General features: G+C 37.4%; 1 protein-coding gene across 2 annotated transcripts in view; it reads right to left on the bottom strand.

Annotated features, from left to right (window-relative positions):
- Positions 1 to 21,402, bottom strand: part of CWF19L2 (CWF19 like cell cycle control factor 2) — a 151,774-nt gene that overhangs the window by 107,278 nt on the left and 23,094 nt on the right. For both annotated transcript variants that reach the window (XM_077113082.1, XM_077113083.1), the window contains exons 3-5: positions 19,702 to 19,818; positions 6,578 to 6,691; positions 5,716 to 5,835 (exon numbers count right to left, since the gene is read on the bottom strand). In XM_077113082.1, the coding sequence (XP_076969197.1) occupies positions 5,716 to 5,835; positions 6,578 to 6,691; positions 19,702 to 19,818 (351 nt within the window). The remainder of the gene's footprint in view (positions 1 to 5,715; positions 5,836 to 6,577; positions 6,692 to 19,701; positions 19,819 to 21,402) is intronic.

Below are 21,402 nucleotides of genomic sequence, written 5' to 3'. Positions count from 1 at the left end.
CTCTTAAGAATATGATAATATACAGAGAATGACACACATAAATTGCTGTGTAGGTTTGAAAACTGGCTAATCTCACTCATCTATTAACTAGATGATTTATACCTGCATACAACGATCTGAATTCTTTACCTAACCAAAATCACAAATTACTACAGGTTATCAAAATTTAGAACTAAATCAAAGGACTTACAGAGCAGCATGGTAAAATAAAATTGATAGGGAAGGGGATAATAAATCTTCTATAATTTTAAATATACAGAGTCAAAAGCACCAATTATGTGCAGAATCTAAACTAGCAGCTAAAGAAGATAAAAACATGAACAAAATAAATTTCTCAAAAAGTTTATAATCTCATAAGGAAGACAGGATAAGACCATCAAATTACAGCACGTCATAGAAAATAACAAGTTAGGACAAATGAAGTTCTAAGGAAACATAAAGAAGGGATTTATTTTAGTCAAAGGAACAGGGAAAGTTTCATAATTTATACGAAATAGACACTGAACGATAAACAGGATACAAACATACAGAGATGAGGGGAATTAAGTTAGAAAGAAATAGATGAGCAAAAATTCAAAGACAGGAAATTACAGACAAACGTAACTAGATTAGTCATATTACCAAATAACTCCACTAGTTTGGTTGAGATAGAAATTACATAAGGGAAAGAAACTTGCCCTAAAGACTAATCTAATTAATTTGGACTCTATTTTGCAGGAAGCTGTTTAGAGACCTAAAGGAAAACAAGAAATATAGCATCCTTTTCTTAAGTCCAGGCTCTATATACATTAAGAAATAAAAGCCTAGGAAACAGAAGACAAAAATTATTTTTTGACTTATTTATTATTGTTGAAGGCTAAACTGAAAAGAGTTCAGTAAAAGTCAAATGAGCCTGTTAAGTGAACCCCACAATGAAACAGACTTTTCCAGATGTAGAAAGCACTAGGCCAACCTCTATTCCATTTCCTTCTTCGTCTCTGTAGGCAGACTGTTTCACAGAATAAGGAAGGCTAGGCTACACTAAACATGTCCAGTTTCTTCTTCCCAAATTTATCAATAGAAAATGTACTCCATAACCCCATAAACAGAGTAAGAAAAGAAGAATACATGAACATCACTAGAAGAGCTTCGTCCACTAGAAAGGAAGCATTAGAAATGGTAAAGCATCCCTGCCAAACTGAATCATAGAAAACTTCACTGGTCATTTAGAGCTGTTTAGTGCCCCCAGAAAAGGCCATGCTCTTTTAATCTATCCCTGTGGCTGCAGATCTGTTGTGGGTGAGACCTTTTAATTACAATATTTCAATTTGAGATGTGACCCACCCCATTCAAGGAGGGTCTTAATCCTTTTTATTGGAGTCCTTTATGAGAGAATAAAGGACAGAAAAAAACAAGAGAGCTTAGACAGAAACACCTGGAGAAGTTCAGAGAACGCTTAGAGAGAAAGCTCCCAGAGGAGCTGAGAAAGAAAAGCCCTGAAGATGCTAAGAGAAGAGGCCACTGGAACCAGAAGCTGAAAGCAGTGAAACCCAGAAGCAAAGGATCAGCAGATGCCAGCTATGTGCTTTGCCATCTGACAAAGGAAGCCCGGATGTGAACAGCTTTTCTTCAGTGAAAGTATCTTCCTCTCAATACCTTAATTTGGACACTTTCACAGCCTTAGAACTGTAAAATTGTTAGTGAATTAATACCCATTGTAAATGCCAATCCATTTCTGGTATACTCTTTCTGACAGTTTTAGCCAACTAAAACAGCTTCTACCATGATCAAAGCTGTAATTTGAAGAAATTGACCTGAGTTAGTTGTGGGACGGTGAAAAATAAACTAAGAGGTCATTTGTTGCCCAGGCAAGAATACATGAGGACCTGAACCATAATACTATATAATTTTAATGGCTTAGTTTCAGATATATACATACTAACTCAATTTCAGTTTAAAGACAAAATGAGCACAAACAAAACAGATCTGAACAGACCAACTCCAAGACACTGATCAGATTGTCAAAGCGAAAGAGAGAATTCTGAAGGCAGCAAGAGAAAAGCAATCCATCACATAAAAGGGAAGCTTGACAAGACGTCAGCAGATTTCTCAGCAGAAACCATGGCAGTAAGAAGGCAGTGGTATGATACATTTAAGAAAATGAAAGAGGAAAAACTGCCAACGAAAAATTTTACATCCAGCAAAACTGTCCTTACAAAATGAGGGACAGTTTGAAATGTTTTCAGACAGACACTAAGAGAGTTTGTGAACAAGCAACCTGCTCTACAAGAAATACTAAAAGGAGCACTACAGGCAGATAGGAAACACAGGAGAGAGAGGTCTGGAGAAGAGCATAGAAATGAGGTCTATCAGTAAAGATAAAAAGAGGAAGAAAATTATAAGGTATGATACATGAGAATAAAGTCATGACAGATGCAACAATGTAGATGAACCCTGAGGACATTATGATGAGTGAAATGAACCAGAAACAAAAGGACAAATACTGTATGGTCTCAATAATATGAACTAATATTAACAAGCAAACATTAAGAGTTAAAGTTGAGAGCACAGGAGATAAAAAGAGGGTAAAGATTAGGTATTTGATGCTGAAAGAGGACAGAATGTTCAAAAGGATAGATTGTAAAGATCCAGCAATAGACAGCACAATACTATCTGATGGTAGTACAATATTGCCAGTACACTGAACAAAGCTGATTGTGAGTATAGTTGAGAAAGGAAGAGTAGGGGCATGTATGATACCAGAAGGAAAGATAGAAAATAAAGACTGTGACTGTTTAACTTAGTGAAACCTAGAGGGGACAATGATGGTGACTAAATGTATAAATGTAAGAATGTTTTTACATGAAGGAGGACAAATGAATGTCAATAGCACAAGGTCTTTAAAACGGGACATTAATCAATGCAAACTAGGGTCTATACTTGTGTTAGTTAGATTCAGTTGTCAACTTGGCCAGGTGAGCATACCTAGTCTTGCTGCTGTGGTTTGCAAATGCCAGATATGTTTGAACGGTGTTTTGGATGGCTAAGGGGAAGATTTTGGAAGAACTGTGAAGAGAACGATGGAGAAGTCCTGGAGTGCGTGAAGAGACTGTTGGTGTAAATGGAACCACTGCCAATCTTGACAAAGGAGGACATAAAAGGGAGAGATTGGAGTCTGCAGAGTGAGAACCATGGAAGTTCGGGTCTGAAGCCAAGAAACCTCGGCCAGGAGAGTGGACCCACCCGTATGCATGGAGAGGGTGAGTTTACCCTGAAGGGCGAGGATGAGTCTCCCCTCTCATTGCAGTGGAAGAGTTGTGCAGCCTCGGGCCTTGGAAAAGGCGTAGCACGCTCCTTGGGGGACTGGGAGAGCCTGGCTGCCACCATGTGCAGGGGTTGAGCGTGTGCCCCAGAAATGGCAGACAGCCCAGGGGTGGCCCTGATGCTTGGAGAGAGTGGAGCCCAGAGGTGGTCTCCTCGATGTTCCCCGAAGTTGATTTGGAAAGAGGCCGGCCACTGCATAGGCCCTTGGAAGGGGTGGGACTGCCACTTCCTATAGCCGAAGGATGAATGACTTTCAGACTGTGAAATCCCACGGCGCTTGCCCTGCAGGTTTTACATCTGTGTTTCTTCCAATTTCTCCCTATGGAAATGAAAATCTGTATCCTGTGAATATCCTCCTTTGCTTATTGGCACCGGACTTGTTTTGAGATTCACAGGTCTACAGCAAGAGAATTTTTTACATCTGTTTAAGGTGATGCTTGAAGTTGCCAAGTTGACAAGGGGTGGACATGTGTTAGTTAGATTCAGTTGTCAACTTGGCCAGGTGAGCATACCTAGTCTTGCTGCTGCAGACATAAGCCAATGGTACGTGAACCTCATCTGCTGCTAATTACATCTGCAGTCGGCTAGGAGGCCTGTCTGCTGCAATGAGTGACGTTTGACTTAATTGGCTGGTGCTTAAATGAGAGAGCACAATGTTGCACAGCCAAGCAGCTCAGCATTCCTCATCTCAGCACTAGCAGCTCAGCCCAGGCCTTTGGAGATGCAGAAAGAAGTCACCCCAGGGAAAGTTGTTCGAACCCAGGGGCCTGGAGAGAAGACCAGCAGAGACCATCTTGTGCCTTCCACGTAAGAAAGAACCTCAGTGGAAAGTTAGCTGCCTTTCCTCTGAAGAACCAACAAAATAAATCCCCTTTTATTAAAAGCCAATCCATCTCTGGTGTGTTGCATTCCGGCAGCTAGCAAACTAGAACAATACTTAACAGTAACATTTTAATATGCTTCCATTAAGTGTAACAAAGATAACACACCAAAGTTAAATGTCAGTAAGAAGGAGATATAAGGGAGGGGTATGGGATTCTTGGTGTCACTGTTTCTCCTTTTTATTTATTTTTTTTATTTTTTGAGCCTTCATTTTTTTTCCCTCTTCTTCTCTGTGGAAGAAATGGAGATGTTCTCATATAGATTTGGTGGTAAATGCATAACCATGTGATTATACCTGGAACCACTGACTGCTACCTAGGAAGAACTGTATGGTGTGTGAATAAAACTGTTTAAAAATAACAGAAAGATACAAGTGCTGGAGAAAATGTGGAGAAAGAAATGTACTTATTCACTTTGGGGAGTGAAGTAGAATGGCACAGGCCCCTGGAGAACTATATAGTGGTTTTTAACAGGCTAAGTATAAAGGGTTGCCATATGATCCTGCAACTCCATTATTAAGTATATGCTTGAAAGAACTGAATGCAGGAACATGAGTGGACATTGGCACATTGGTACTATGGTGGCAGTATTCGTGATTTACAATGGATGGAGGTGGCCTAAGGGTACATCAGTGATGAACAGAAGGGCTAACTATGGTATATACATACAGTGGAATGATAAGTGGCTGCAAGAAAGTTGTGAGGCATGCAAACAGGTGAACAAACTTTGAAATGAAACAAAATAAAGTGGCCCAGAGGGCAGGCCATGGTGCTGCAGCAGGAAGAGTTCTCAGCTGCCATCCCGGAGACCTGGGTTCAATTCCCAGTCCCTACCCTTGCAAAATAAATAAATAAATAAAGTGGCCTGGGTTCAATTCCCAGTCCCTACCCTTGCAAAATAAATAAATAAATAAGTAAGTAAGTAAATAAACAAGTAAATAAATAAAAAAATAAATAAAGTGGCCCAGAGATTTCAAATGGAATCGAGAGGTCATTCTAGAGGTTATTCTTATGTATTATGTAGATATCCCTTTTAAGTCTGTGGTGTATTGGATTGGCTAAGGGGAAGTACCTGAAACTGTTGAACTATAATCCAGTAGCCTTACTTTCTGAAGATGATCATCTAACTATATAGCTTTTAAGGTGTGACCATATGACTGTGAAGACCTGTGGCTGGCAGTCTCTTTATCCAGTGTATGGAAAGATGAGTAAGAAAACAAAGACAAAAAATTGGTGGATCATGGAGGGGGGGGATGGGGAGTTGTGGGATGTTTTGGGTGTTCGTTTTTACTTTTATTTTTTATTCTTTTTTTTATTGTTTATGTAATAATGAAAATGCTTGAAAATTGACTGTGATAACAAAAAAGAACTTATGTCATTTCATCGTTGTTATTAATTTTATTAAACAATACAAAACATAAAATAATATTTTACTAATAAAACACTTGTATAGATGTTCTTATATGCTTATTAAAAGGCAAATTAGAAAGTTACAAAGAGTTACATACATACATACAAAAGGTAAACATACCTGTTCAGCTGTTTGGGTTTTCTCCTGCTCTATTTTCCTTAGAGTTTCTTTATCAGCTTTGAGTGATAATAATGATACAGTTTTAACAGACATAAAATCAACAGTCATCCACTCATCCCTCTGTTAAGAAAAAAAAATTCCTTTCAATCTAAACTGATTAGAACTTAATAATAAACACTTAATAGTATTAAGAGCAGGAACTTTGGAAGGATAATATAGTAACACTATATTTTTCCTCGATTTTTCTGTAAAACTAAAACGGCTCTAAAAAAAATAAAGTCTATTAACTAAGAAAAAAATCCTACCTTTCAGGACTGATGTAAGGATTAAATGACATAAAAGATATAAGGCATCCCACACAGTGCCTGGCACATAACAGGCATTAAAATACTAGTTCTTTTCACTTTCTTGCCTCAAGTATGGCTAACAATGGATAAATTACATTCTTCCCTGGGTATATAAACTATTACTCGAGATATGTGAATTATTCTACTATATATATTGCTGAGAAAACTATCGCTCTCAGTGAAAGAGGAAAAAAATTATGACTGAACTCACTTACTTAGAAAGGTCAAACAGTAGTAATAGTCACTAGGCTTCAAGTAAAAAAGGGCAAGTGTACTTCTCTATCAACAACTGGAAGTAGCAAGCCCTTTAAGGGACCAAAATAGAGACACACACTTTTTCACAGCAAGAGGAGGTGAAAGGCTCAGCAAACAGTATTACTGACACAAGTAATTCATATTGCATATTGTTTCAAAGTCTAATTTTTCTCCTAGGGAAATTTATAAAACATCTTTCATTTTAGCATTCATCTACCTTTAAAAGTTCATACATCTTCGTTTAATTTCAGGTGGCTTACCTGAACAATTTGGTCACTGTCTTCTTTTTCTGACTTTTCATCTTGCACTTTCCAGGCCTTTTCTTTGCTAGGAGCCTGGGATGGAACAGCTTCAACCCACTCATCTTCAGAGCTCTAAGAATATATAGCATACAAGTAAAATGCTTAAATTTACACACATTAATATAAAAATTCTGTGCTTTGTTAAGTGGTAGAAGATTCAGCGATCAAATGTTCTGGAGAAAATTCTTATACTACTATGTTTCCTGAAAAAAAAAAAAGACATTAAAAATTCGAAGAAAGAACAAGACGTAAGCCAACTATTTTGAATTAAGCTCACAAAATATCAACCAAATTATTTGTTTTCCTAGTAGCTGTGCTGGTTTGAAAGGATTGATGTACCCTAGAAAAGCCATAGCAATGGGCACTACAGGTTGGAAACTTGATTAGGTTATCTCCACAGAGATATGGCCCAATCAATTGTGGGTATCAGGCTTGATTAGATGGAGATGTGTCCTGACCCATTCTTTGTGGGTCTTGATTAGTTTACTGGAATCCCATAAAAGATGAGACATTTGGAGAGAGTTCCTTTTTGAGAATGAGAAAAGAGCTGCAGAGCCATGGCAGATGGACAAGAGAACCAGAGTCCCCCAGCGAACGACTTTTGGAGAGAAAGAAGGAAAATGCCTCCCAGGGAGCTTCATGATGTAAGAGGCCTGGAGAGAAATAGCTGCCACGTTCACCCTTCCAGCTAAGAGAGAAACGCTGAACGTCACAGGCCTTCTTGAACCAAAGTATCTTTCCCTGGATGCCTTAGATTGGACATTCCTATAGACTTGTCTGAATTTGGACAATTTTAAGGCCTTAGAACTATAAACTAGCAACTTATTAAATTCCCCTTTTTAAATGCCATTCTGTTTCTGGCATACTTCATTCTGGCAGCTAGCAAACTAGAACAGTAGCTTATCACGCCAAGAGAAAGCAAAACACAAAGATCAAAGCTGTCAGGTAGAGAGAACTCACTTCAACACAAAGCTACAGTTCCTAGCAGTACTACATCTTTGCTTAAACAAAACAGGCAAAAAGACACCTAAGTAAAAGAATGTGCTGTTTGCCCCTGATTTTTTAAGTTTTGATATTTCCCTGGATCTAAAAATGCTGTGATCTCAGCTGACAGCCAGACTGGTTAAGTAATTTGCTGTGTTTAAATACCAGATTACTAATTCAACTTCTAAGAAGTATTTAGTCAACATTCCTTACGAGTTCAGCATTAAGCCAGGTTTGGGGTTTTGTTTTCAAGAAATATATCAATCAACTCTTCCATATCAAGTACTGTTGTAAGTACTTTCACATATGCTATGACACTGACTCCTTAAAACAGTCTCTATAAAGTATTATTTTAGTTTTACAGATAAGGCAATGCCCCCAAAATTATATAATTTGCCAAAAGTTACATGGTTTCCAAGTAGGAGAACTAGGATACAAATCCAAATCTACCTGGCTGTCTTTGGAGTTGGAGAACTTAACAGTCAGTAAGATCCTAGAAATCACCTAGTACAAACTATTAGTTAATGCACAGTTGAGAAATTTTGAAGCCAAGGGTGGTGGAAAAGTGAGAGGATAATAGGGCTAACATGAGAACCTGAGTTCCTGAATGAGACCAGTTTTCTTCCACTCCACCAAGTTCTTGAAAATTATCTTAATCTTTCTTGACTGGAGAACACAAATATGTTTGTTAAAAGGTATTAGCCACATAGAGCAAATATTTGTGCTTTGGCATCTCAACTGACAACTGACTGAATGCACAGCAGATTGTGCCTAGTTATTTATTTACCTTTAGGTTTGATGTGATTTATAGAAACCTAAGAACTAGCTATGCATATTTATAATAACTATTTTTAAAAATAATTACTGATTCCACAATTTAAAAAGTCAATGCAAAAAATAAATAAATAGTTGGTGACAGACACAAAAATATACTCACCAGATATCTACTGTACCACAATTCTAAGTAGAATATGGCTAAGGATCTCTTGAAATAGTACATTTTGGCAGCCCATAATATTTGCTTACAAGGTTCACAAAGAATTTGTAATAGCAGGGGGCTGCTTATGGTTAAGTGGGTTTTTAAAGGGTGATATAAATTCATTAAAAACTTATACTGAAAAACACTATAAGAAAACACCCCAAAATAAAATCAGCAACTGTTTCAAATTAGAAAAAATAGTAATAATAATTAATGTAAGTGTATTTCTGGTTCACTCATGTTTACATCATTAAAGCAATTTAGAGAGACCTAGTACTACCTCTTAGTGCTATCCACTAAAAAGGGAGTTTATAATCTAAAATAACTAGCACTTTCTTTGGGAGAGTGCCACTTTGCTAAGATTTTTAAAAACGTATTTATCAGAGGCTTTTTAAACTACAGATTTTCTCTACCACTAGGTGTTGACCAACCACTTGATATTCACTAACTAGAACCATCAGATGCTTTGCCACCACAGAGGCAACCTATCTCCATCCCTGGATAAATATAATCATCATGATTTACAACTTCAGTTGAACTAAACTCTCAAACCCAATTAGCATTCCTCTTATTGGTCCTTTGTCAGTTCTCTCTCCCATTATCTTCACTTGCTCCCGTCTTTTGAAACATTTATCAGTTTTACCTCTATTTGTATAACAATTTCATTAATATATTACTCTTCCCCTAAACAGTAAGTTTCATGAAGTCAGGAACCACAACTGCTGTTGCCTACTTTGTATCCCCAAATACCTAGTTTAAGGCCTTAGCAGACAGTGGATACTTAATATTGTCTTCAACACCCTCCTCATGGTTTCTACAAATTTCTGCTCCTCTTATTCTCAGCAAATAATCTCTGCTCCTACCTCTTCAGGAAAAGTGAGGTCATTTTAGTTTCCAACTCACCGTCCTACAAACTTACTTATCTACTCTGGCTCCTATCTACTGAAACTGCTTCAATGGTCATCATTGGCTTCCAATTTGCCAAATTCAAAAAAAAAAAAAAATGTTTCATTATCTATCACCCTACACCACTCTGCTAAATACACCTCTGTTGAGCACTCACTTTCTTGACTTCCATAACATTTCCCAGCTCTCCTCCCACTCTTTATTTCTTCTCCATTTCCTTCTTAAACTCCTTCTTTGCTCAAGCTCTTAAACGTCATTATTGAATGAAGTCTCATTTTTTGCTTAATATAGACAGACAGACATATAGATAGATATAAATAAATATATCTATATATGTGTGTATCTTTTTATAGATCTTCTTTGATTTATTTTAGCAATGTTTTATAGTTTTCTGTGAACAGGTCCTTTATAACTCTCATTAAGCTTATTCCTAGATACCTGATTCTTTCAATTGCCACTGTGAATAGAATTTTGTTTCTTAATTGTCTCTTCAGTTAGGTCATTACTTGTGTATAGAAATATTACTGATTTTTGTGCATTAACCCTGTATCCTGCCACTTTGCTGAATTTATTTATTAACTCAAGTAGCCTTGTTATAGATTTCTCAGGATTTTCCATGTATAGAATCATGGCACCTGCAAATAATGTTAAGTTTGATTACTTCCTTTCCTATTTGGTTGCTTTTTATTTATTTTTCTTGACTGGATTGCTCTAGCTATATTTCTAGCACAATGTTGAATAACACTGGTGACAGTGGGCATCCTTGTCTCCTTCTTGATCTCAGGGAAAAAGTTTTCAGTCTGTCATGGCTGAGTATGATGCAGGCTGCAGATTTTGCATATATGCCCTTTACCATATTGAAGAAGTTTCTTCTGCTTCCTCCTTTTGTTGCTTTTTATCAGAAAAGGATGCTGAATTTTGTCAAATGTTTTTTGCAGCCTCAATCGAGATAACCATATGATTTTCCCTTTTGACTTATTATGTTGTATTACACTGATTGAATTGCTTGTGCTGAACCACTCTTGCCTACCTCGAATGAACCCCACTTTCATTCATTCATAATTTCTTTAATGTGACACTGGATTTGATTTGCAAGTATTTGTTGAGAATGTTTGCATCTATATTCTTTACAGAGATTGGCCTGCAGTTCTTTCTTGTAGTGTCTTTACCTGGTTTTGGTATTAAAGTGACATTAGCTTCATAAAATTAGTTTCATTGTGTTTCATTTTCTACAATTATTTAGAGGAGTTTGAGCAGGAATGGTGTTAGTTCTTTTTGGAATGTTTGGTAACATTCCTGTGAAGCCATCTGGCCCTGGACTTTTCTTTGTAGGAATATTTTTGATGACTGATTGAATCTCTTTACTTATTGTCACAGTCAGGTTCATGTGTCAACTTGGCCTGGTGGTAGTACCTGTTTGTCTGGTTGGGCAAGTGCTGGCCTGTGTGTTGCTATGAGGACATTTCACAGAATTAAATCATGATCACGTTGGCTACATCCACAGCTGATTCCATTTGTAATCAGCCAAGAGGAGTATTTCTTTAATGAGTGATGCTCAATCTAATCACCGGAAGCCTTTCAAGGAGGAGTCAGAAAAGACAGGCTCTCGGCCGGTGAGCCTCTCCTGTGGAATTTGTCCAGACCCTCCATCAGAATTATCAGCTTCACAGTCTGCCCTACAGATTATGGACTCTACATTCCCATGGTTACATGAGACACTTTCATAAATTTTCTATTCACGAATATTTCCTGTTGATTCTGTTTCTCTAGAGAACCCTAAAATACAACTTGGTAACAGGAGTGATTCTTAAGAAACAAAATCTTAAAAATGGGTTTTTATGAATGGTTTTCTACTCTGACTAGATTCAAAGGCATTAAGGACTCTGATTCCTATAATCAGAATGACACTGCCAATCCATGGAGTGAGTTGGCAAAAGAGATAGTCAAAATATCACCATTTGATTATTCTAACACTTCGCTTGCACGCAGCCAGGCTCTGGGGAATAATGTTTTTTTGGCTTGGAGGATGACAGCGGATTATCGTAAGCTCAACCAGGTGGTAACTCCAATTGCAGCTGTTGCTTCAGAGGTGGTATCATTGCTTGAGCAAATCAATATATGCCCTGGTATGCAGCTATTAATCTGGCAAATGCTTTTTTCTCAATAGCTGTTAGTACAAGGACCACCAGAAACAGTTTCCTTTCAGCTGGCAAGGTCAGCAATATACTTTCACTGTCCTACCTCAGGGGTATATCAACTCTCCAGTCCTATGTCATAATCTTGTCCACAGGGATCTTGATTGTTTCTCCCTCCCACAAAACATCACATTGGTCCATTATATTGATGATATCATGTTGATTAGACCTAGTGGGCAAGAAGTAGCAACTACTCTAGACTTACTGGTAAGGAATTTGCATGTCAGAGGATGGGAGATAAACCCAACAAAAACACAGGGGCCTTCCATCTCAGTGAAATTTCTAGGTGTCCAGTGGTGTGGGACATGTTGAGATATCCCTTCTAAGGTGAAGGATAAGTTGCTGCATCTGGCCCCTCCTACAAGCAAAAAAAGAGGCACAATGTCTAGTTGGTCTCTTTGGATTTCGGTGACATTAATTCCAGGGGTCCCAAAACATCACTCTGGTCCACCAGTCAGAGTGGGGGCTTATGGAGGTCAGGTGATCAATGGCGTTTTAGCTCACGTCCATCTCACAGTGGGTCCAGTGGGCCCCCAGACCCATTCTGTAGTTATTTCCCCAGTTCCAGAATGCATAATTGGAAGAGACATACAGAGCAACTGGCAGGATCCCCATATTTGGCTCTCTAACTCATGCAGTGAGGGCTATTATGGTGGGAAAGGCCAAGTAGAAGCCATTAGAACTGTCCCTACCTAGCAAAATAGTAAATCAGAAGCAATACCAGATTTCTGGAGGGACTGTAGAGATTACTGCCACTCTTAAGAACATGAAGGATGAAGGGGTGGTGATTCCCACCACATCCCCATTCAACTCTCCTATTTGGCCTGTGCAGAAAATAGATGGATTTTGGAGGATGACAGTGGATTATCATAAGCTCAACCAGGTGGTAACTCCAATTGCAGCTGCTGTCCCAGATGTGGTATCATGGCTTCAGCAAATCAATACATCCCCTGGTACCTAGTATGCAGCTACTGATCTGGCAAATGATTTTTCGCAATAGCTGTTAGTAAGGACCACCAGAAACAGTTTGCTTACAGCTGGCAAGGTCAGCAATATACTTTCACTGTCCTACCTCAGGGGTATATCAACTCTCCAGCCCTGTCGTCATCTTGTCTGCAGGGAACTTAATCATTTCTTCCTCCAAGACATCACATTGGTTCCATTATATTGATGATATCATGTTGATCAGACCTAGTGAGCAAGAAGTAGCAACTACTCTAGACTTACTGGTAAGGCATTTGCATGTCAGAGGATGGGAGATAAATCCAACAAAAATACAAGGGGCCTTCTACCTCAGTGAAATTTCTAGGTGCCAGTGGTGTGGGGCATGTCGAGATATCCCTTCTAAGATGAAGGATAAGTTGCTGCATCTGGCCCCTCCTACAAGCAAAAAAGAGGCACAATGCCTAGTTGGTCTCTTTGGATTTTGGTGACAACGTATTCCTCATTTGTGTAGGCTATTCATATCCCTGAATCAACAAGCCAAGAAGGTCATTACATTACTGGCTGGGGTAATTGATCCTATCAGAGGGAAATAGGACTGCAACTACACAATGGAGATAAAGAAGAGTTTTTCTGCAATATAGGAGATCCCCTAGGGCATCTTTTAGTACTACCATGTCCTGTGATTAAAATCATTGGAAAAACGCTGCAACCCAATCCAGGCAAGACTAACAATGAATGGCTCTAAACTTGAGGAATGAAGGTTTGGGTCACCCCATCAGGCAAAGAACCATAGCCAGCTGAAGTGCTTGCTGAGGGTAAGGGGAACATGGAATGTGTAGTGGAAGAAGGTAGTGATAAATATGAACTACGACCACATGATCAGTTACAGAAATGAGGACTATAATGCTGTTTTGGTCATGTTATACTATTTAAGTTGTAAGATATCATGTTTAAGAATGAATATTACTCAAGGACTTGTACTCTATTCTGGACAGATTTAATGTGTTTCTGGTTATATGCAGGACAGTTGAGCATTATTAGATGAGAAAAAAACGTGTCTTTTATTGTTTTCTATTTAGAAATTAGGTTTGGTTTAAGGTGATGAGTATTGCTGGCAAGTTGACAAGGGGTAGACTGTCATGGTCAGGTTCACATGTCAACTTGGCCAGGTGGTGGTTCCTGTTTGTCTGGTTGGGCAAGTGCTGGCCTGCCTTTTGCTATGAGGACATTTCATACAAGTAAATCATCATGTCGGCTATATCCACAGCTGATTCCATTTGTAATCAGCCAAGGGGAATGTCTTCTTTAATGAGTAATGCTTAATCCAATCACTGGAAGTCTTTTAAGTAGGATTCAGAAGAGACAGGCTCTCTTCCTGCTTCGGCTGGCGAGCCTCTCCTGTGGAGTTCATCTAGACCTTCCATCAGAATCATCCGCTTCACAACCTGCCCTATAGATTTCAGACTCTATGTTCCCATGGTTACATGAGATACTTTTATAAATTTCATATTCATGAATATTTCCTGTTGTTCTGTTTCTCTAGAGAACCCTAACTAATACACTTAGAATTGGCTTGTTGAGGTTTTCTATTTATTTTCAAGTCTGTGTAGGTTGTTCACGTGCTTCTAGGAATTTGATAATTTCATCTAAGTTATCTAGAGTGATGGCATATAGCTGTTCAGAGTATCCTCTTATGATTATTATTTGTTTCTTCAGGATCCATGGTAATGACGCCCCTCTCATTTCTGATTTTATTTGTATCCTTTCTCTTTTTTTTTTTATCAGCCTAGCTAAGGTTCAACAATTTTATTCATTTTCTCAAAGAACCATATTTTCATTTTATTGATTCTGTCTGTGGTTTTGTTTTTTGTTCTCCAGTTCACTTATTTCTGCTTTAATCTTTGTTATTTCTATTCTTCTATTTGCTTTAGGGTTAGTTTGCTGTTTTTTCTCTAATTGCTCATGGTGACCAGGTAAGTCCTCAATTTTTGCTTTCTTCTTTTTTAAGATAGGCATTTAGGACAAGAAATGTCCCTCTCACTACTGTCTTTGATGTAGCCAATAAATAGTGATAGGTTTTATTTTCATTTTCATTCATGTCCAGATATTTAGTGCTTTTTCTTGTGATTTCTTATTTGAACCACTGATTTAAGAGCGTGTTAATTAATCTCTCTATATTTGTGAAAGGTCTCATTCTTTGGCAATTATTGATTTTTTACCTTCATTCCATTATCATCAGAGAAAGTGCTTTGAATAATTTCAAACTTTAAATTTTTTTAAAGCCTGTTGTGTGTCCCAGCATATGATCTATCCCAGAGAATGTTCCATGAGCACTAGAGAAGAATGCATATCTTAGTGTTTTGAAGGTGTAACAATCCATATATGTCTATAAAGTCTAATTCATTAATTACATTGTCTAGGTTCTCTATTTCCTTATTGATTCTCTGCTTCTTTGTATTATAAAAGACAATGGTATATTGAAGTCTCCTACTATTACCATAGAGATATCTATTGCTCCCTTCAGTTATCTATTGCTCAATATATTTTTAATCTCAAAACAGATTAACTGTGTTGATTTGAAGATGTTCTGTACCCCCAGAAAAGGCCATGTTATTTTAATCTATTCCTGTAGGTTCAGACCTGTGGGTGGGAACTTTTGGTTACGTTATTTCAACTGAGATATAATCCTCCCCGTTCAAGGTGGACATTCAAAATTATTATGTACCCCAGAAAAGCCATGTCCTTTTCCTAATCCAATACTGCAGTCCTTTAAAAAAGGAAACATTATGGAGAAACCTTAGATACAGATGCAGACCCGGACGTTTAGAAATACAGAAACCCCAGGAGACACAGTTGCTTCTGAGCCGAAAGAGACACAGATATTTGAAGATGCTTGGGGTACCAACAGAGAGGGCAGAGCCTAGAAACAGACATTTAGAGAGGCAAGGCATAACAGACATCACCACATACCTTCCCATTAGATGCTAAGCAAGCCAGAACCCAGAATTGTGTCCTGGAGAAGATAAGTGAAGGCCCACAGGTGCTAAGAGAGGAAACCACTGGCATCAAAAGCCAAAAGCAATGGAACCAGGATCAAGGATCAACAGACACCAGCCACATCTGCCCATGTGACAGATAGTGGCCTTTCTTGAATCAAGAAAAGTATATTGCATTTCTTGAGTTTTTTATTTATTAAGTTACAAGTTTATAGTTCTAAGGCTATAAAAATGTCCAAACTAAAGCATCTAGGGAAAGATATCTTGGTTCAAAAACCAGTGAAGTTCAGGGTTTCTCTCTTAAGTGAGAAGGCACATAGTGAACATAGTCACAGTTTCTCTCTCAGCTGGAAGGGCACATGGCAAACACAGCATCATCTGCTAGCTTTCTCTATCGGCTTCCTGTTTCATGAAGCTCCCTGGGAAGCATTTTCCTTCTTCAACTCCAAAGGTCACTGGCTGGTAGACTCTGCTTCACGTGGCTATGTCATTCTCTGCTCTCAGAAATCCTCCAAAATGTTTCCTCTTTTATAGGACTCCAGTAAGCCAATCAAGACCCACCTAAATGGGTGGAGACACATCTCCCCTAATCCAGTTTAACAACCACCTGGATTAACAGCCATCTCCAAGGAAATAATCTAATTACAGATTCAAACATACAGTATTGAATAGGGATTATTTTGCCTTTATGAAATGGGATTTTGATTAAAACATGGCTTTTCTAGGGCCCATACATCCTTTCAAACCAGCACACTCACTTTTAAATAAACCATGAGTAAAAGAAAAAATAACAGGTAATTTAGGTAATATTTGACTAGGATGGCAGCAAAATATAACACACAAAATTAGTCATATGAAGAGATAACAGTGCTAAGATGAAAAGGAATAGCTTTGAATACTCAATAGAAAAGAAGAAAGATTTAGAATCAATGACTTGCATATCCAACTTTGGAAACTAGAAAAAGAAAAGCAAAGTAAACACATAATAATTATTAGGAAAGAAATAATGAAGAAAACAGAAGTCACTGAAACAGTAAACACATAATAATCATTAGGAAAGAATAATGAAAAAAACAGAAGTCAATGAAACAGAAAACTCACAGAGAATAATCAATAAATCAAAAGCCAATTCTTCGAAAGATTAATAAATAATTGATTAGACTAACCAAGCAAACAGAAAATAAAAATTGCGAAAATCAGGAATAAAGAGAGGACATCACTACAGATCCTACACACATTGAGAGAACGAGGGATTAGAGAACTTCATGACAATAAATTCAACAATTCAGATGACATAAATAAATTTGAAAAACACCAATTATCAAAACTGACTCAAGAAGAAACAAATATACTCAATATTAAGAATAATTCCACAACAGCTTAATCGAACACCATAGTATTTGGAACCTTGTGCAGGGCATGAGATTTTGTAGGTTTGTCCAGAGTGATGCCCAGATAAATCCCAGAGTGATCTGAACAGTGAATAGGGAAATATTTGCAGAGTCCCCTAGGGGGAATGGTGAGAAAGGGGGAAGATTCAACTTCCCCAAGTGAAGAATTCTTGATATTCTCACAGGCAGTGGGGACAGCCAAAGCAGTAGGCCAAGACTTCAATCTTGGGGTTTGTTCATATAAAACTTAGTCCCACAAAGGATAGGCTAACCCTATTTAAAATTAGGCCTAAAAACCACCCCCAAGAGAACCTCTTCTGTTGCTCAGATGTGGCCTCTCTCTCTCGGCCAACACAGCAAGGAAACTCACTGCCCTTCCCCTTTATGTGGGACATGACTCCCAGTGGTGTGGACCTTCCTAGCAACCTGGGACAGAAATCCTAGAATGAACTGGAACTCAGCATCAAGAGATTGAGAAAATCTTCTCAACCAAAAGAGGGAAGACCGAAATGAGACAAAATAAAGTATCAGTGGCTGAAAGATTCCAAATAGAGTCGAGAGTTCATCCTGGAAGTTATTCTTATACATTAAATAGATATCACCTTGTTAGTCAAGTTGTAATGGAGAGGCTGGAGAGAACTGCCTGAAAATGTGGAGCTGTGCTCTGGTGGCCATATTTCTTGAAGATAATTGTATGTTGATATGGCTGTCACAGTTTGACTGTGTGGTTCTGAGAGCCTTGTATCTGATGCTCCTTTTGTCTACCTTATTGATGGACAAGTTGAACATATGGATTAAAAATAAATAAATAATAGGGGGAACAAATGTTAAAATACATTTAGTAGATTGAAATGCTGGTGATAGGGTGAAGGGGGTAAGGGGTATGGTATGTATAAATTTTTTCTGTCTTCTTTTGTTTTTTCTGAATTGATGCAGATGTTCTAAGAAATGATCATGATGATGATGAATATACAACTATATGATGATAGTGTGAGTTACTGATTATATAACAAGAACGGAATGATCATATGATAAGAATGTTTGGTTTTGTATGTGGTTATGTATCATAAATAAAAAATAAATAAATTAAAAAAAAAAAGAAAAAAAATAATTCCACAAAGAAAACTCTGGGCCCTAATGGTTTCAATCATGAATTTTAACAAACATTTAAGTAAGAAATCACACGAATCTTGCACAAAATCTATCAGGAAATAAGAGGAAGAAATACACTCTAATTCATTTATGAAGTTAGAATTATTTTTATACTGAACCTATCAAAGATATTCCTCTTTCCCTAGAAATATTTTCTCAAAAAGATTAGCAAACAACACTGACTTTTGTAGTTAGCCCATTGTCCTTCCTTCCCTTCAATGCCAGGACAAACTTTTTTTAATCCACTTAATTCTAACGTGGGCTCTGAGCATTTATCCAAACCATTCTCACTAAAGTACACCGTACAACTTAAATATGTATGTACAAATGTACATCTGAAGTTTCTCCAAAATATTTCCTTTTAAAGGATTTCATAAACTAATGAAGACCCACCTGGAATGGGTGAAGTCACATCTCCATCAAATCAAAAGTTTCTAACCTACAGTATTGAATAAGAAACAGCTGCTCCCACAAGATTAGATCAAGTTTAAAACATGTCTTTTCTGGGGTACATAATAATTTCAAATCAATACAACGGCTTTCTGAAGAAGGGATCACTTTTCTCAGATTCTAAATAGGATCAGTAATTCAAACGCTCTATTGGGGAAATAGTGTCTCTATCTTTTTTTCACTTTAAGATCTTCTCCCTCCTTTCGCTCTAAGTTAAATGCAAAAAAATTTTTTTCTAGGTAATTTAAATATTCCTATCATTATAAAATATGTTGGCCAGTCTATAAAACTACCTAAATGTATTCCTCACTGCAAATTAATATACTACACTCTCATATAAGGTAGGTTTTCACTAGCCAATTATCACCTCAAGGTATACTATCAAAAATTTAGTTTCTGAAACTACAGGAGATGCCATACTTTGGACCTAGTAATTCATTTGAGAGCATAAACTAGTTACCCTTAAACTCACCAGCCCATCACTCTCTAAGCACAAAACATATTTTTCATCCTGAAAACATGCCTAAGGGTTATGGCATGCTGTCCCTTCCCACGTGAGTCCTCTTACCCCAGAACTAGCCAGCAGACCCAGCTACTCCCCATGCTGTCTCCAAAGATAAGGACAAAAGCACATCCTATTTTAAAGACTTAAAAGTTAATACCTACGGAAAAACAAACAGCAGTAACAAACTCTCAAATGTCTTAAAAAAGTCTTTTCCCTGTATTTTTACAATACAGCTCATTCCAACTTCTCCCAATTTTGCAACTATTTCTTTTTAATGTCTTTTGCTTTCTACCTGGATCTTCAATGTCTGGTTCAACCTCCCTAGAATTTCATCCATTCTAATGTCTCCAACTAGCAAAGATTTCCAACCATATCTCTATACTCTTACCTCTCTCTGGAACCCAAGGTCTACATTTCCAATATTTTCTGGACATATCCAAGTAAATTTCTCTCAGGCATTTTCATATGATAACTCATAATTTTTTTAAGATTCTATATATTTTTTAAGTTCCTAAATACAATTTCTTTACATAAAATTTTCTCAAATCATTCCTCTGGTTAGTTTTAGTACATACTTACTGATGAACTATCTACTGATTCATTTTCATATTTCTGTTTCTTGCTCTTTTTCTTCTTCTCTTTCTTTAATTTTTTTGAATGCTTGTCTTTTTTTTTCTTTTTCTTCACAGAATGTTCCTATAAATAATAGTTTTGAACAGGTAAGAAAGGAATTCAGTTTTTCTGTTTAAAAGAAACATTTTAAGGGAAAACAAATCATTTTCCAAAACACTTCAAATCTTTCAGGAAATGAGACAAAGAATATGACTAGATAAATAAAATCTTCCAAAAAAACCTTAAGTTGCTTCTATAATATATGCACTACTGATAAGTCATAAAACTGATTTTTTTATCAGAAAATAGGAGAGAACTTTTAGCTTTAGTTTATTTGCAGATTCCTTTGACAGATAACACATATATACATTCATACAAGTGTGTGTGTCTGTGGATATACTCAGGCAATCCACATTATTCATGGATTTTGTATATACAAATTAATCTACATGCTAAAATTTATTTGTAACCCCCAAAACAATACTCATGACACTTTCACCATCATGTGTGGACATGTACAGAGCAACAACAAACTTAAGTATTCCCAGCTTAATTAGACCAGAGCAACACTCAGCTTTTGTTTCATATCATTCTATAAACAAGAGCCCTTTCCACTGTATATTTATTGGCATAATTTTCCCATTTGTTGTGCTTTTTGTTATTTATTTCACTGCTTAAAAATGGCCCCTAAGCATAGTTCTGAAGTGTTATCTAGTGTTTTTAAGTGCAAAAAGTCTGTGATGTATCTCAGAGGAAATACATGTGTTAGATAAGCTGCAATAAGGCATGATGAGTTAAAGTGCTATTGACTGTGAGTTCAATGTTAATGAATCAACACCATATTTAATGAGCTCCAATTATCTGTACCCAGGGAGATTTATGACTAAACTCACTTAAATTTAAGTTGAGAGTCTTTGATGAAATGTTGCTCTAAAATGTTATGAGGGCAATGATACTCTTTCTAGATGGGGTTGAACTGGGCGGGATGGGAGTGCCTCTAAAAGATTACGCATTGACATGTTGATGAAATATTTGGATGAGTGACTCCTAGAGCCTAACCTTGTATTTTACCTAGAGGAAATGGTTCAATATTCACTATTTCAGGGCTCATGGTGCCTTTACAGAACATGATTACCATGAATAAGGAGAGTAAACTACATGTATGGGTATATATATGCATACCACCAAAAGGATTTATGGAAAATTATTAAATCATATAAAATATAACCAGATAGAATGAATTTAGATTGTTGAAGGACTGTGAGAAGATGGTGGAATATGAAGCTCCAGTAATCAGTTCCTTCACCAAAACAACTGTTAAACTGCCAGAAAGTGTCTGAATCAACTATGTTGAAACTCAGGAATCTAGTGGAACACTGTGCACCATCCGAGGAAGAGCAGGAGGAAGAGGCTGGTAAGCTGTAGTAAATACTGGTAAATTTCACCCTCCCTACAGCAACTGCCATCCCCCATCCCCCATCCCAATGGCAGGCACTACTGGGGACAATAGTTCAGGCTCTTGGTTCAGCTTGTTAATGCCACTGCGGGGCATAAAAGACCTAGTACTCCAAACACTAGGGGTGTGTGGTCTGATCATTACTTTTGATCAGTTACTTCAGATAACCAAGAACTGGTTCTGAGGGCAGCTATTGTTCCAATCCCCTTAGC

Source organism: Tamandua tetradactyla, chromosome 8 (assembly GCF_023851605.1).
Source record: "Tamandua tetradactyla isolate mTamTet1 chromosome 8, mTamTet1.pri, whole genome shotgun sequence".
NCBI classification, from domain to species: Eukaryota; Metazoa; Chordata; class Mammalia; order Pilosa; family Myrmecophagidae; genus Tamandua; species Tamandua tetradactyla.
Note: the sequence above shows the minus strand (reverse complement) of the source record. Positions and strands in the feature narration are given on the sequence as shown.